Source organism: Pseudophryne corroboree, chromosome 3, assembly GCF_028390025.1.
Source record: "Pseudophryne corroboree isolate aPseCor3 chromosome 3, aPseCor3.hap2, whole genome shotgun sequence".
NCBI classification, from domain to species: domain Eukaryota; kingdom Metazoa; phylum Chordata; class Amphibia; order Anura; family Myobatrachidae; genus Pseudophryne; species Pseudophryne corroboree.
This window is the reverse complement of record NC_086446.1, coordinates 768190401-768207801: the sequence shown is the minus strand read 5'-3', so window position 1 is coordinate 768207801 and position 17401 is coordinate 768190401. Positions and strand designations below refer to the sequence as shown.

The 17401-nt window shown below is 52.3% G+C and overlaps 1 protein-coding gene across 1 annotated transcript in view; it reads right to left on the bottom strand.

The window, feature by feature from the left end:
• LOC135058245 (uncharacterized) overlaps positions 1-17401 on the bottom strand; it is a 76770-nt gene that overhangs the window by 40266 nt on the left and 19103 nt on the right. The window contains exons 2-3 of the mRNA XM_063963784.1: positions 6292-6404; positions 5397-5558 (exon numbers count right to left, since the gene is read on the bottom strand). Of these exons, the coding sequence (XP_063819854.1) occupies positions 5397-5558; positions 6292-6343 (214 nt within the window). The 5' untranslated portion in view covers positions 6344-6404. The remainder of the gene's footprint in view (positions 1-5396; positions 5559-6291; positions 6405-17401) is intronic.

Genomic DNA, 17401 nt, shown 5'->3' with positions numbered 1-17401 from the left:
ACCCTTAATTCTGCAGAAGAACGCAATGCCAGCCAAGTACCGGGAAACCACCGCTCTAGACCTACCCGAAACATAAAGCTGCCAAATAAAAGAAAGCATCATCCGATGCCCGCTCTTACCTCGTTGCTTCCGTCCTCTAGCAAATTCTTCCCATTCGCTCCAGGCCTGTTCGTAAGCCTTAAGCGTGGATGGCGCGACCGATCGCAGTGCTAGACCTTCCAGTCCGGCTCGATGACCTGCCAGACATAACCGGGACAATGAAAACCCCGTTCTTCGGCCTCAGGAGCCAACAAGTAAAACCTATCCCATTGCCCTCGTGATAGCGCGTCAGCGACCCCATTCTCCAGACCCGGTACGTGTTGTGCGCGAAACCACACGTTCCTGCGCAGGCAAGTAAGCAGCAACTGCCCTAGCACCCGTAGCACCACCAGCGATTTTGCCCTCTGGTTGTTAATCGCGTGCACCACGCCCAGATTGTCGCATCTGAACAGGATGCTGCGATGTGCTAGCCGCTCGCCCCAAATTTCCAGCGCAACCATGATGGGAAAAAGTTCCAGGAGCAGAAGGTCCTTAGTCAAACCCGCCTGGTGCCAGTCCGCCGGCCATGATGCCGCACACCAAGATCCCTCAAGATAGCAACCAAAACCGGAGGCTCCTGCCGCGTCGGTGAACAGCTGCAATCTAGCGCTGTCGACCGTTGGGGCCTGCCATATGCGCACACCGTTGAAATCCTCCAGGAACGAGGCCCATACTGCCAGATCCCTTTTTAACTCAGCGGACAAGCGTACAAAGTGGTGCGGCCTGGCACACCCCGCAGTCGCTCGTTCAAGCTTCCGGCAGAAAACCCTGCCCATCGGGATGACCCGACATGCAAAGTTAAACATGCCCAGCAAGGATTGCGCCTGCCGCAGCTTAACCTTGCGCGAACCCATGAAATGGCCAATGGCTTCGCGAAGCTTAGCCACTTTGTCCAAAGGAAGGCGACACGCGCCTGACACCGTGTCGATCTCGATTCCCAGAAATGACAGGCAAGAAACCGGCCCCTCCGTTTTGTCCTCGGCCACTGGCACTCCGAAATGACAGAACAATGCTCGTATACTGAAAAGCAAGTTGCCGCACCGCGGCGAATCCGCCGGTCCCGTACAAAGGAAATCATCGAGGTAGTGGGCAACCCCGTGCCCACCCGACGAAGACTCCACGCACCAATGCAGGAAGGTGCTAAAACGTTCGAAATACGAGCATGAAACGGAACATCCCATCGGCAAACATTTGTCAATGAAATATTCCGATCCAATCCGGAAGCCCATAAAACGGAATGAGTCCGGATGGAGGGGCAGCAACCTAAAAGCGGATTCGACGTCGATCTTTGCCATGAGGGCCCCAGCGCCGTAGCTGCGGACCAAATCAAGCGCCTCGTCAAACGACTGATACACTACCGAGCAATGAGCCGGAGGTATGGCGTCGTTGACCGAGGCCCCCGCTGGGTAGGAAAGGTGTTGAATCAGTCGAAAAGAACCGGGCGTTTTCTTGGGGACCACCCCCACCGGGGAGATGACGAGGTCCTCCACTGGGGGTGTTGCAAACGGCCCCTCCATCCTGCCCAGCCTGACCTCTTTATCGACCTTTTCCCGCAACACTAAAGGCAAGGCCCGAGCAGACTGGAGGTTCCTCTGTGCCCGAACCGTAACATCGCTCGCAACAGGCAAGCGGAAACCAAAACGAAAACCTGAATATAAAAACCTGGCATCCTCCCTATTCGGATACCAATCCAACCATCTACCCATAGCCTCTAACCTAATTGGCGTTGGCGCCCTGTGGAGCGCTCCCGCCGGATGCCGCTCTCGTGTAGGATTGCTTAGTACGGGGGCTCTGCCGACTACTCTTGAAGCAGGATGAGGCCGGGTGGGAACCCCCGCAATGGAGGCAAGCGCGACGGAACCGACACTGCTTGCCGTAGGAACATGCAGCGTTGTTAAACGCGAAACAGAGTCCTTTCGTTGCGGACTGCTTCCCTGTACGGACGGCCGACCTACCTGGCTTGGCCGACCCGCCGTCCGCGCCGGGCGCATGGGCGGACGGCCCAGCACGGTGTCCGTACGCCCCTGCGCTCCGGGGCTCCTTGGCTTGCTGCGAGGCCCTGGTGACCTTAAGCCAGACCTCCACGTCCTTGAAACCGAAGTCCATCACGTACAACCCGTCCTGCTTCTCCCGGAATTCTTCATCATACCTACGCCATTCGTTACCCGCCGACGTGCGTTGCATATCGTGCACGAGATGCAGGTACCGAATGACATTCATGTGTTCCTCTGGCCTGTCCTCAAGGTAACAAGCCGCGAAAACCCAGAAACCCGCCAGCCAGTTATCAAACGTGCGGAACGCCTCGGCCCCTATGCCCTTCTTAGCGGTTGCTGCCTTAAAATCTTTTTTAGCGTCTTTAGTCAAGACGAAGACATCTACGTAGTCCCCCTTGCGAATCTTCTTGCTGCAGCTATCCCTAAGCCCCCGCATGAGAGCGGTATATTCGCAGCGGACTACGCCTGGCAGGTCGCGTCGCTTCTTGGCCCTGCGAGATTCCTTGCTAAGCCGCCTTCGCCTCTTACGCCTCTCCTGCTGCCCAGCCGCCTTCTTGGCGTATTTGGTTGCCCTTTTCTTCGCCTTCGTCGTGCTACTGTCGTCGGACGCTGCCGAAGAAAGGGAGGAGGAGGAAGAAGAGGAAGAAGAGGAGGAAGGGGAAGAGCTGCGCGAACACGAGGGCGTACTTGAAACCGACCCCGACTGTTCCGCCTCACCTGAAGCCGTAGATTGGTCAGATCCAGATTCCTCAGGCGCGACATACGTAACATCCTCATCTTCCGATTCCGATACCCCTGTATCTGCTTGAACATCTGTGGGCAGAAAAGGGAGAGAGGACCCGGACACAAACAGTGGCGTGCGCCTAGCCCGTCCAAGAGCAGGCGTGCCAGATGACTGCACACTCTCGTCCTGCCGCGGCTGCAGATGCAGCTGTGCCGCGGCCGCACCAAGCTCCCGGCACGCACGCGCTACCCTCTGGGCGGCTGAAACGGCACCAGCGCCCGATCCGCCCGGCACCCCCCCGGACCCGCCCTCGAGCTCCGGGGCCACGGCGAGCGGACCCAACGCCGCCACCACCGTGGCAAGGGCCGACGCAAACGCGCCTTGCGGTTCAGCGTGACCCCGGGACGCCGTGACGTCGCCTGATGGCTGCCGTGTCGGAGGCACACGGCGATTAGAACCACCGCTGGGCATAGGCAGCCAGGACCCATCCGCTCCGCGGCCAGGTCGGCCCTGTGGGGGGGGGTACGCAACGTTAGGATACCTCACCCCGGATATCCACCCATCCATCCATCCTGAACCGACCCGCCCCGGCCCCCTGGGAGTGATGCCTGCCTCCCGCTCTACCCCTTCTCTGAGGCCCACCCGCCGCCGGACGGAGCCAGCTCGGCCAGCAGGGTTGGCCCCGCTCCGTGGTTCACTAGGTGCCCGCGATGCTGTGCCCTCAGCACCGCTGGGCTCATTCCCCCCAAAACCTGGTTGATCCCTGCCAGGCCTCCTCCCCCCCCTCGTCATGCCGGGATCCGGCCGCAACGAGGAGGGCTGGGGGGACACAGAGTGCTGCGGCGTCGCTGCGCGCACACGTGCGCGAGAGACACCGCCGGAGCCGCGCGTGGGCGCGCACGCCGTGCGCGCGCCCCACCGCTTCCAGCCCGGGCGCCCTCCGCTGAGGTCTCTGCTGGCGTGCCCGTCGATCCTGCGCTAGGCCCCGCGACGGGCCCGGCCCGGATCGCCACGAGCTCCCGCCCGGCTCTCACCCCCCGCCTGGGGCCTCTATACGGCCCCGGCAAGCGTGAGTGTGCGGGAGTTGAAGTAGCGGGTGCCGAAAGGCGCCCGGCGGGGCGCGCCGGCGCGCGCCCGCATTCCCGGCACCCCTGGCCGACCCCGGAGGCGAGGGCTGTTGCTCGCCCCTCTCCGGGAGGCCAGACCGCCGAGCCGCCCCGGACCACCGACCGCGCCCGCAGAGGCAGACCCGACCACCGGGTCGCCAGAGGAGCGCGTTCTGCGCTCCGAACCCCCTGCAATCTGAGAGGCCCCAGGGGAAGGTACGGCATCATCAGAGCCGGACACCCCTGCCCCGGGACCAGCCTCACCAGACTGGTAACGGGCTGGGGCACCAGCGGACCGGCGTGGGCGGCTGGAGGCCATGCTTTCCAATTAATAAACTTTTAAAGTGAAGTAAAATATAAGGGTGAAAAACCTGCAAAGCAGCACTCACCCAAGGAAATTCACAAGCAAAGAGACCCAAAATGGCCACTCCTGCCTATATATATCCTAACCCTCCCCTTTTCCTAAGGCTGTACTACCTCACAGCTAGGTCCACCCCTCACAGGATGTTTAACTCATTCCTCTCCTATGTAGTCAATTCTCTCTCCTTCTGTGGAGAAAATGGCGCTGGTTAGTGCTGAGGATCAAGCCCCGCCCACCCGATGGCGGGCTTCGGTCCCAGTAAACTTATATAAAAAATGGCGGGGGATTTGTGGATTTACTGTGCCACAGCCAAATCCTGCTTATATTGCCACAAAATGAGGAATATTGCTGCCCAGGGCGCCCCCCCCTGCGCCCTGCACCCTTCAGTGCCTGCTTGTGTGTGTGTGACTGGGAGCAATGGCTGCGCGCTTACCTCATGAAGATCTGATGTCTTCTGCCGCCTGATGTCTTCTTTGCCTTCTCATACTCACCCGGCTTCTATCTTCGGCATCTTTGAGGAGGACGGAGGCGCGGCTCCGGGACGAACCCCAGGTGAGACCCGTGTTCCGACTCCCTCTGAAGCTAATGGTGTCCAGTAGCCTTAGAAACAGTGCCCAACTTGACAAGCCAGCTCTGTTTCTCTCTCCTCAGTCCCACGATGCAGGGAGCCTGTTGCCAACAGTGCTCCCTGAAAATAAAAAACCTAACAAAATTCTTTAAAACAGAAAACTCTGGAGAGCTCTCTGCATTGTACCCTTTCTCCTCTGGGCACAAGATCTAACTGAGGTCTGGAGGAGGGGCATAGAGGGAGGAGCCAGTGCACACCCATAGTCAAAGTTCTTTTTAGGTGCCCTATCTCCTGCGGAGCCCGTCTATACCCCATGGTCCTTACGGAGTCCCCAGCATCCTCTAGGACGTAAGAGAAATTACTTTCTAGATGATCACTTCAATAACAGACTGAAGGGGAAGAAACCAATCCCACAGTAAATTAAACCAGGGAAAGGCAACTTGCGGTTCTACAACTATTGTGGAACTACAAGTCCTAACAGTGCCTGCCAGTCACTGGTGCTACAATTCTGGTATAGAGTGACTCCATTATTGCCTAGGATATATAATACCACTATTAGTGTTACCTTTATCCTTGTATAAATATTCTTTCTGAAGCTTTTGGTATCTCACAAGCAGACGTTCATTCTTGTACCACAGAATGTCCCCCTCTGTCATCACATTACAGGGCAGACTGGCGCTGCCTCCAGCCTGGGCTATTATCCTGACGCGGGATGCCAGAGACAGACCTGAAATAAGTGGAAGGAGGTATTAGTGTTTTCCATACTTGCCAACTCTCCCTGAATGTCGGGGAGACTCCCTGAAATAGTGACAATCTCCCTAACTCCCTGAACAGTCTAGCAATCTCCCTAACTGCACCTTACACCCATTATGTAGCGGTTATATTCATAAGAAACAAAAGGAAATCAGAGATACATACATTCAAATGGGACCCTCAGTGCAATTTACCTGCATTGGTTATAACTTAAGACACAATGGGGCAGATGTATTAACCTGGAGAAGTGATAAAGCAGTGATAACGCAGGGCTGTAACTAAGTGTGTGCAGAGGGGGCACCGCACATATCGCTACAAGGTAGGGGGCGCTGGTGGTGGTACTTGTCAATTATCTGTTTTAATTACTTTCACTTGCAGCTTCCTCCCTTTCTCTCATCTAAATATTGTCATCCTGCAAAATAAAACCTTCCCCCACAAACCCATTTGCTTTCCATACAATCGGGAGCATCTGGCGCCAGAGTAGGCGTGTCCCATCAGATGTAGGCGTGCTCCATTACAAAGTAGGTGTGTCCCACCACAAAGTGGGTGTGTACCATCACAAAGTAGGTGTGTCCCATCATAAAGTGGGTGTCTCCCATCACAAAGTGGGCGTGTCCCATCACAAAGTAGGTGTGTTGCATCACAAAAGGAAACTTGCACTTTTTGTGGTTTGTAATTGAGCCCCCATTGAGTCTGCTCACACTCACATGTCTGGAAATACAGGAGGTAAATGCTGAGTGTCTGTAATCTTTTCTTCATGTCCAGGCGTTGCTGATTTCTTGTCGTTCCTGCTGTTCCTGTCTCTCTGGTGTATTCAGTGCTGTAAACAATGTACATTAGATGGAAGTGACTAGATAATAACAAACGGATGGAACCCGGTGTAAAGGATACAAGAGGAATATATAAAATATTGTATATGTTGTTTTTATTACGTATTAAAAACAGAAGGAGGGGAAAACTATTTATGGCAAGATTGAAAGAATATTCGCAATCTCAGCCGCTAAAATCAAGTGCTTAAATTGCAATTAACGCATGTCGGGAAATCTTAGTAAATACTGGCCCTCATTCCGAGTTGTTCGCTCGCAAGCTGCTTTTAGCAGCTTTGCACACGCTAAGCCGCCGCCTACTGGGAGTGAATCTAAGCTTCTTAAAATTGCGAACGAAAGATTCGCAATATTGCGATAAGACATCTCTGTGCAGTTTCTGAGTAACTCGAGACTTACTCTGCCAGTGCGATCAGTTCAGTGCTTGTCGTTCCTGGTTTGACGTCACAAACACACCCAACGTTCGCCCAGACACTCCTCCGTTTCTCCGGCCACTCCCGCGTTTTTCCCAGAAACTGTAGCGTTTTTTCGCACACACCCATAAAACGGCCAGTTTCCGCCCAGAAACACCCACTTCCAATCACATAACGATCACCAGAACGAAGAAAAAAACGTGAGTAAAATTCCTAACTGCATAGCAAATTTACTTGGCGCAGTCGCAATGCGGACATTGCGCATGCGCACTAAGCGGAAAATCGCTGCGATGCGAAGAAATTTACCGAGCGAACAACTCGGAATGACCCCCACTATCTGATGCTGGTGCACAGAAATATAATGTAAGCAGACTGACTTGTACACACACACACACATACACACACACACACACACACACACACACACAAACAGACAAGTGTCGGCTTCACGCTGCGTCAATTTCAATGTCGCTTTCGACATTCACTGTCGTTAAAAAAATAATTCCTGACTATTGGTCTAGCGTAAAGACCGCAGTGCTTTGCAGACAGCGAGGGCAAATTACCCGCAGTGTATCCTGCAATGTATTTCAAAGGCCATAATCATATCCTTAATCTATTATTTTTAATTTTATTTCGTTTTGATAATATTACCTTTAATGACTCCTGAAAATAATAATAAATAATAATAATTTTATTTATTTAGCGCTCTTTCTCCAATAGGACTCAAGGCGCTTGACTACTATTAACACTACTGAACACTATTAACACATATTAATAAAAAAAAAACCACAACATGAAATTGACAGCGTGTCGGCACCTGTGACACAGACGCACCATGATTTGTTTTCCCTGCTTGCGTAGAATACATGATTTTTGCAGAGGGGCCTGAAGTGGTTTTGTGGCTGCCAGCCACCCCCACGTGCAGCTGCTGTTATCCTATCTCCCAGTACACACAGGGGTGATAGAATCGCTGGCTTCCTGTTGTTGTGGGGAGACCGCAGTGGAATGAGAGGGTGATAAGGGTGGCTGTGCACCAGCAGCACAACAAGGGTTAGAGAAATATGGGAGACAGTGAAGTGGGGTGCGGTAGTAGACTGGGAGGTACAAAGTCAAACAGTGGGGTGAAGACAGGATAGAAAGATGAAGACTGTATAAAAAGATGATGGGTATACAAGGGTAAGGGAAATCAGGAAAGAGAGCATATACTACTTACTATGTAAGTAAGGACAACTACACAGTACCACTTACTCTGTAGACACCGCACAGTACCACTTACTCTGTATGAAAAGTCAATGCACAGTACAACTCACTATGTATGTAAGGACACTGCACAGTACCACTTACTCTGTATGTAAGACACTGAACAGTACCACTTCCACTGTATGTAAGGACATTACACAGCAACACTTGCACTGCATGCACGAACGAACGCTGCACAGTACCACTTACTCTGTATGTAAGGGCATGAAGAGTAACACAGAGTTACAATTACTCTGTATGCAAGGACTCTGCACAGTACCACTTACCCTGCATGTAAGGACACGGCACAGTACCACTTACCCTGCATGTAAGGACACGGCACAGTAACACTTACTCTGAGTCTGTATGTAAGGACGCTGCACAGTAAAACTTACTCTGCATGTAAGAACACTGCACAGTGTCACTTACTCTGCATGTAAGGACGCTGCACAGTACAACCTACTCTGTATTTAAGGACACTGCGCAGTACCACTTACTCTGCATGTAAGGACACTGCACAGTACCACTTATTCTGCATGTAAGGACACTGCGCAGTACCACTTACTCTGCAGGTAAGGACACTGCACAGTACCACTTATTCTGCATGTAAGGACACTGCGCAGTACCACTTACTCTGCATGTAAGGACACTGCACAGTACAACCTACTCTGTATTTAGGGACACTGCAACAGCCACATCAGATAATGCTGTATTGTGCACAGTGGCGTAACTAGAAATTTTTCTCCCCCAAGACAAAAAAATCTTCGGCGCCCCCCCCCCATCCCCCATAATTGGCACTATCAAAGGGATGAAAATGCGAGCGTCGCAAAAAGGGGTGTGGCTTCACTGGAATGGGCGTGGCTTTGATTAAAATGGCCCTTAGACATTATGCCACACACAACAATGCACATGACACAATATGCACACACAATAATGCCCCCGACACATTATGCCACACACCGTAATGCCTGTGACACATTGTGACAGGAATCCCAATGCCCGTTATACATTATGCTACACACTGCAATGCCCCTGATACATTATAGCACATACAATGTCTGTGACACATTATGACACACACTGCAATGACCCTGAGACATTATACCACATACCACAATGCCCGTGATATAGTATACAACACACAGTAATGCCTGACACATACCGCAATGCCCGTTATACCCTATGCCACACACCGCAATGCCCGTTATACATTATGCCACACTGCAATGACCCTGAGACATTATACCACATACCACAATGCCCGTGATATAGTATACAACACACCGTAATGCCTGACACATTATGACAAACACTGCAATGTCCGTGATACATTATGCCACACACTGCAATGACCCTGAGACATTATACCACATATCACAATGCCCGTGATATAGTATACCACACACCGTAATGCCTGTGACACATACCGCAATGCACGTTATACCCTATGCCACACTGCAATGCTCCTGAGACATTATACCACATATCACAATGCCCGTGATATAGTATACCACACACCATAATGCTTGTGACACATTATGACACACACCGCAATGTCCGTGATACATTATGACACACACCGCAATGCCCATTACACATTAAGTCCTACAGTAAGGCTTCTAATTACTTTTAAATTACCTGCTCGTTGCCAGGGGTTTCATGCTCTTGGTTCCATGCACGGTGCCAGGGGCTTTCATGCTCAGGGTGTCATGCTCGTTGCCAGGTGTTTCATGCACTGGGTGTCATGCTCGTTGCCAGGGGTTTCATGCACTGGGTGTCATGCTCGTTGCTAGGGGGTAGTGCTTGTTGCTAATGCTGTGCTCCCAGTGCCACATATGTCCCCGGTGCCAGATATTCCCCCACGGTGCCAGGTACTCACATGCCCCCAGTGCCAATTATAGCCCCCCCCCATGTGTCAGGTACACATATACCCCCCCCCCCCAGTGCCTCATATGCCCCCAGTGCCAGATATTCCCCCACAGTGCGAAATATACACCCCCCCCAGTGCCACATATGCCCCCAGTGCCAGATATTCCCCCACAGTGCCAAATATAGCCCCCCTCCCCCCCATATGTGCCAGGTACACATACACCCCCCCCCCCCCCCCCTCAGTGCCACATATGCTCCCTCAGTGCCAGATATTCCCCCACAGTGCCAAATACACCCCCATCAGTGCCACATATGCTCCCTCAGTGCCCCCCCCCCCCCGCTGTGTTGGAGGGGCACGGAGGGCACAGCGCGCGCCTCTCCCGTGTCCCTCCTGCGTCTCCGACGGGTCTAATAAAGGAAGTGCCGGTTCAGAGCCCACGAACGGCATTTCCTTTATTAGACCCGCCGGAGACGCAGGAGGGACACGGGAGAGGCGCGCGATGTGCCCTCCTTGTCCCTCCAACACAGCAGGGAGGGTTAGTGACAACAAATTGACATGCGGACGCTCGTCCGCATGTCAATCTGCTGTAAATCAGTGGCAGCGCCCCCGCAGCCCCTCGCCCCCAAGCCACCGCGAGGACTGCGGGGGCAGTAGTTACGCCAGTGATTGTGCATCCCTGCACAGTAGCACGCTTTGTACTGCATGTTGGATGCAGTAATTAGGTTGTATAATGCCGCCAGGGGGGAGAGCGCAACAAAGCCCCTTGCGGACTTGCTGCGCTCGCCACGCTGCAGGCTCGGTGGTTTTCTGCGCTCATCACAGGTTCTATTCCCACTCTGTGGGTGTCGTGGACACCCAGGAGTGGGAATAGCTGTGGCGGCGCTGCCGACATTCTGGAGGTTGGGATCCCGTCGTCGGTATTCTGACCGCTGGGATCCTGACGACATCCCGTGTAAAGCACAGTCACCGGTCATACAGTATTTGGTTGTACAGACATATTTGGATACTGTATTGCAAACTTGGGTGGATCACCTGTAGCGTTACTGGCTGCTGTGAGTCTGGTTACTGGCAGCACCTGCAGCTATGGCGGAAGTCGTCCCTGGCGCAGCTGGCCACAGTACCTGGTGCCTGGCGCAGTGGCTGTTGCTTCTACTTGTGCAGCTAGACCACTGATACTGGGAATACGACCTGACCGGGTGAGTGGATGAGGGTCCTGATACCACATACTGACCACCCAACAGCAGAAACATGCAGCGTGTGTATAGGGGCATGCAGAATAATAACGTGGGTACAGCATATGAGAGACATGCAGCGTGTGTATAGGGGCATGCAGAATAATAACGTGGGTACAGCATATGAGAAACATGCAGCGTGTGTATAGGGGCATGCAGAATAATAACGTGGGTACAGCATATGAGAAACATGCAGCGTGTGTATAGGGGCATGCAGAATAATAACCTGGGTACAGCATATGAGAAACATGCAGCGTGTGTATAGGGGCATGCAGAATAATAACCTGGGTACAGCATATGAGAAACATGCAGCGTGTGTATAGGGGCATGCAGAATAATAACCTGGGTACAGCATATGAGAAACATGCAGCGTGTGTATAGGGGCATGCAGAATAATAACGTGGGTACAGCATATGAGAAACATGCAGCGTGTGTATAGGGGCATGCAGAATAATAACGTGGGTACAGCATATGAGAAACATGCAGCGTGTGTATAGGGGCATGCAGAATAATAACCTGGGTACAGCATATGAGAAACATGCAGCGTGTGTATAGGGGCATGCAGAATAATAACCTGGGTACAGCATATGAGAAACATGCAGCGTGTGTATAGGGGCATGCAGAATAATAACCTGGGTACAGCATATGAGAAACATGCAGCGTGTGTATAGGGGCATGCAGAATAATAACCTGGGTACAGCATATGAGAAACATGCAGCGTGTGTATAGGGGCATGCAGAATAATAACCTGGGTACAGCATATGAGAAACATGTAGCGTGTGTATAGGGGCATGCAGAATAATAACGTGGGTACAGCATATGAGAAACATGCAGCGTGTGTATAGGGGCATGCAGAATAATAACCTGGGTACAGCATATGAGAAACATGTAGACGCGTGTTGCATGTAGCGTGTGGGTGGATTGGATGTATACCTGTGAATAGAAGTATTTCGGGGGGATGTGGTGGGTTTCTGGCATATTTGATGTTCACCAGAGATAAACTCTGATTTACCAGCCACTTCCGAATATCACAACTTTCGCTCACATCCCCCCTCACAGAGACCCCCAGCAGCCGCAGAACTCCCACAATAATGGCTGCGCCCAATCACGGCCACAACGCGGTAACACAAACCCTGCGGCAGCTCCATGGATTCACACTTGTGATTGTTAACCAGAAGTATTGGTAATACAGAGGTGGTGTAAAGGGGCGATGGGCTGTACCTCCCACTCTGGGCACCTGCGCGGCGTGGAACCGCAAAAAATAACACTGACTCTAAAGGTGCCGCCAAAACGTCACACAGTCCAAGACAAAGGTTTATATTCTGACGGACATGGATTGCAAAATGGCGCAGATTGCCCCAGAACGCAATGCCCGTAGCCTGGCGTTTATTACTGTATTCAGCTCTATGTTCCCACAGGTGGATCATGGCCTGAAGCTTCTTGGAACAGGTACCCAATGTACAAGTCCCCAAACACACTTGGCCTATGGAGGTAATCAGACCTGATCGTAGCAGCAAATTTGTTAGCAGTTGGGCAAAACCATAAGGGTCATTCAGACCCTATCGCACGCTGCAGTTTTTTCCACCGTGCGATCGGGTCTGAACTGCGCATGTGTGCGGCCCGCAATGTGCAGGTACATCGCTGGGCGGCGATTACCTGGTCGCAGCAGTGAAAAAAAATAGGCTGCGTGCGACCAGGTCTGAATTACCCCCCATGTGCACTGCAGGTGGGGAAGATATAACATGTGCAGAGAGAGTTAGATTTGGGTGTGGTGTGTTCAAACTGAAATCTAAATTGCAGTGTAAAAATAAAGCAGCCAGTATTTACCCTGCACAGAAACAAAATAACCCACCCAAATCTAACTCTCTCTGCACATGTTACATCTTCCACACCTACAGTGCACATGGTTTTGCCCCAACTGCTAACAAATTTGCTGCTGCGATCAGGTCTGAATTACCCCCAGTGTTCTTCTTGTCTAAAGAGAACATATTCCAAAGCAACGGAGGTAAAGCTGTGATCTCCTTCAGGGCCACAACCTCCAGTTTTATCAAGACCAGGGGGTAGATTTACTACTGGAGATGTTGCCCATAGCAACCAATTAGATTTTAGCTATGAATTCTCTGTTGTTTCCTAGAAAATTATAAACAATCTGATTGGTTGCTATGGTAACCACCAACACTTGTCTGTTTTAGAAGCTTTAGGGGGTCTATGTACTAAGCCTTGGCGAGAGATAAAGGGGGAGATGTACTCAGGGCAATCTTATTCTTAACCGCATTGTATGCCTGGCCCACCCATTCATGGGGATAAATAAAAATATATACAGTTTATAACTTACCCCTCCTGTTCCTTCTCGCCAGATGCTTTCATACAGTTGAATGGCTGTCAGCACTCTGATTGGTGGACAGCTCCAGCCATCCTCCAACCAGAATGCTGACAGCCATTCACTGCCTGGCTGCATGCTGGGAGTAAGGTAGAGATTCCTGCTTGGCACTCTGATTGGGTGTAATTCACAATCAGAGCTGCCGGACAGCTTTCTCTACCTGTCTCCCAAGAAGCTCCTGAGGCACCAGCCAAGGGCACAGATGCCCGCCCCCCCCCCCCCCCCCCCACCCCCCGGCCCAGCTCACCCCTGCTCGAAGGCCCCTAGCATAGTGGGGCAGCTGCTCAGTATGCCTATACATTAAGATGCACCCTGCCTTGGAGAGTGACAAAGTGGAGAGAGATTATGGGGGAGGTTTATCAAAGCTTGGAGAGAGATAAAGTACTAAGCAGATGCACATAGATGGTCCGTCTTATGCTACAAATGGGCGGCACAGTGATGGAGCCTGTGACTTGTACAGAGCAGAGAGAGGGGGGGGGGGGGGGCGAGGTCTCGCTGCGTCTGAGGTTAGAGCCAGCAGCGAGTGGCTTCTGTGGGTGAGATGGTCGGGAGATAGAGACGCTTGCTGCAGTTACAGGATTCTTCTCTCATTCTTGGATATGTAGCGGAGGTTCAGATGTCTTATGAGAGCGGCTTTACCAACAGGAAGAAGTGGGAGGTGAGTGTATGAGAAGGAATAACTATCCCCTCAGGCGGCACCTTCTCATATTCTCATAGTCCCTAATCATCCCCCCCTCAGGGGCTGTGACAGGTCCTCACGGGCCTTCAGGTCATGGAAGTGTAGGTGACTTTTATTAGTATTTATATTAGCAGTTATTTATATACCGCACACAGTGGCGTAACTAGAAATTTTTCTCCCCCAAGCCAAAAAATCCTTTGGCGCCCCCCCCCCCCATAATTGGCACTAGTAAAGGGACAAATATGCGCGCGCGCCGCCAAAAAGGGGGTGTGGCTTTGTTGAAATGGGCGTGGCTTCGCGTAAAGGGGCGTGGTATTGCAGGAAAAGACTACCTTATACCCCAGTTTTGCAACCTGCACGCCCAGACGTTGGCCACCACAGGAAAGAAAAATAATCCTGATTCATGCCCCTTACATTATTTCTAATTTTTCCTCCTTATAGTAATGCCCAGTATACATTATGCCACATACTGCAATGGCCTTAGCCATTATGCCACACACAATAATGCACATGACACAATATGCACACACTGTAATGCCCCCGACACATTATGCCACACACCGTAATGCCTGTGACACATTATGACACACACCTGTGACACATTATGACAGGAATCGCAATGCCCGTTATACATTATTCTACACACTGCAATGCCCCTGATACATTATAGCACATACAATGTCTGTGACACAGTATGACACACACCACAATGATCCTGAGACATTATACCACATACCACAATGCCCGTGATATAGTATACAACACACCGTAATGCCTGACACATTATGACACACACCGCAATGTCCGTGATACATTATGCCAAACACTGCAGTGACCCTGAGACATTATACCACATACCACACAATGCCCGTGATATAGTATACCACACACGGTAATGCCCATTACACATTAAGTTCTACAGTAAGGCTTCCAATTACTTTTAAATTAGCTGCTTGTTGCCAGGGGTTTCATGCTCTTGGTTCCATGCACGGTGCCAGGGGTTTTCATGCTCAGGGTGTCATGCTCGTTGCCAGGGGTTTCATGCACTGGGTGTCATGCTCGTTGCTAGAGGGTAGTGCTTGTTGTTAGGGCCGTGCTCCCAGTGCCACATATGCCCCCAGTGCCAGATATTCCCCCACAGTGCCAGGTATATGCACCCAGTGCCAGATATTCCCCCACAGTGCCACATATGCCCCCTCAGTGCCTGCTCCCCCCAGTGCCAAATATTCCCCCACAGTGCCAGGTATATGCCCCCAGTGCCAGATATTCCCCCACAGTGCCAGGTATATGCCCCCAGTGCCAGATATTCCCCCACAGTGCCAGGTATATGCCCCCAGTGCCAGATCTTCCCCCACAGTGCCAGATATATGCCTCCAGTGCCAGATCTCCCCCCACAGTGCCAGGTATATGCCCCCAGTGCCAGGTATATTCCCCCAGTGCCAGATCTTCCCCCACAGTGCCAGGTATATGCCCCCAGTGCCAGGTATATCCCCCCCCCCCAGTGCCAGATATTCCCCCATAGTGCCTGCTCCCCCCCCCCAGTGCCAGGTATATGCCCCCAGTGCCAGATATTCCCCCCCAGTGCCAGGTACATGCCTCCAGTGCCAGATCTTCCCCCACAGTGCCAGGTATATGCCCCCCAGTGCCAGGTATATGCCCCCAGTGCCAGATCTTCCCCCACAGTGCCAGGTATATGCTCCCAGTGCCAGGTATATCCCCCCCCCCCAGTGCCAGATATTCCCCCATAGTGCCTGCTCCCCCCCCCCCCCCCCAGTGCCAGGTATATGCCCCCAGTGCCAGGTATATGCCCCCCAGTGCAAGGTATATGCCCCCCCCCAAGTGCAAGGTATATGCCCCCTCAGTGCCAGGTATATATCCCCCCAGTGCCTGCTTTCCCCCCTCCCTTGTGTTGGAGGGACACGGAGCGCACATCACGCGCCCCCCTGTGTCCGTCCTGGCTCTCCCCCGGCCGGTCTAATAAAGGAAGTGCCGGTTCGTGAGCCAATCAGAGCTCACGAACGGCACTTCCTTTATTAGACCGGCCGGGGGAGAGCCAGGACGGACACAGGGGGGCGCGTGATGTGCGCTCCGTGTCCCTCCTTACAGGGCAGCTCAGCGGCGGAGGGAAGAGACCACAGATTGACATGCGGACGCTCGTCCGCATGTCAATCTGTGCAAAGTCAGTGGCGCCCCCGCAGCCCCTCGCCCCCGCGAGGACTGCGGGGGCAGTAGTTACGCCACTGAGTCCGCACACATATTCCACAGCGATGTACAAAGAGTATGTAGTGAAAGATGTAGCAAAACTCCAATAGGGGACAAGCTGTGTACTTGCTGCCAACCAGCTTCTTGCTATCAGTTATCAAATACAATCTATAAAATGATATCTGAAAGCTGATTTGTTGTCATGAGCAACTTTTGCACTCTTGAGAAGGTTGTATACGTCTGCCTGTCTGTCATTTACATCAGCCCCTGACCCAGTGGAGATCTATATTCCCTATCACATGGACGCACACGCACACTAGAGTTAAAGCCAGTAAACCGGGTGGTCTTCTGTATGCCGAATGTCGGGATCCCGGCGCACAGTATACCGGCGCCGGAATCCCGACACCCGGCATACCGACAACTATTCTCCCTCGTGGGGGTCCACGACCCCCCTGGAGGGAGAATAAAATAGTGTGGCGCGCGTAGCGCGCCACCGTGCCCGCAGCGTGGCGAGCGCTGCGAGCCCGCAAGGGGCTCATTTGCGCCCGCCACGCTGTCGGTATGCCGGCGGTCGGGCTCCCGGCGCCGGTATGCTGGGTGCCGGGAGCCCGAGCGCCGGCATACCGTACGACACCCAGTAAACCTACCAGGATATTTCTGGAGTGTGGACGGAAGGCAGAGTACCCAGGGGAAACCAATACAAACATAGAGATAGAAAACATACAAACACCACACAGATAGCGACTTGGTCATGAATTGAACTCATGAGCTCAGTGCTGTGAGGCACTAACACTAACCCCTCAGCTGACATTAATTATTATATCTCATATTTAATCATTATCATGAATAATTATCAGGTTTGAGGACATCATGACTTAGGGGTCTATTAACTAAGCCTTGAATGTCCCAACCAACCAGCTCCTAACTGTCATTTTTCAATGACAGTTATGACTGTAACATGGCAGTTAGGAGCTGATT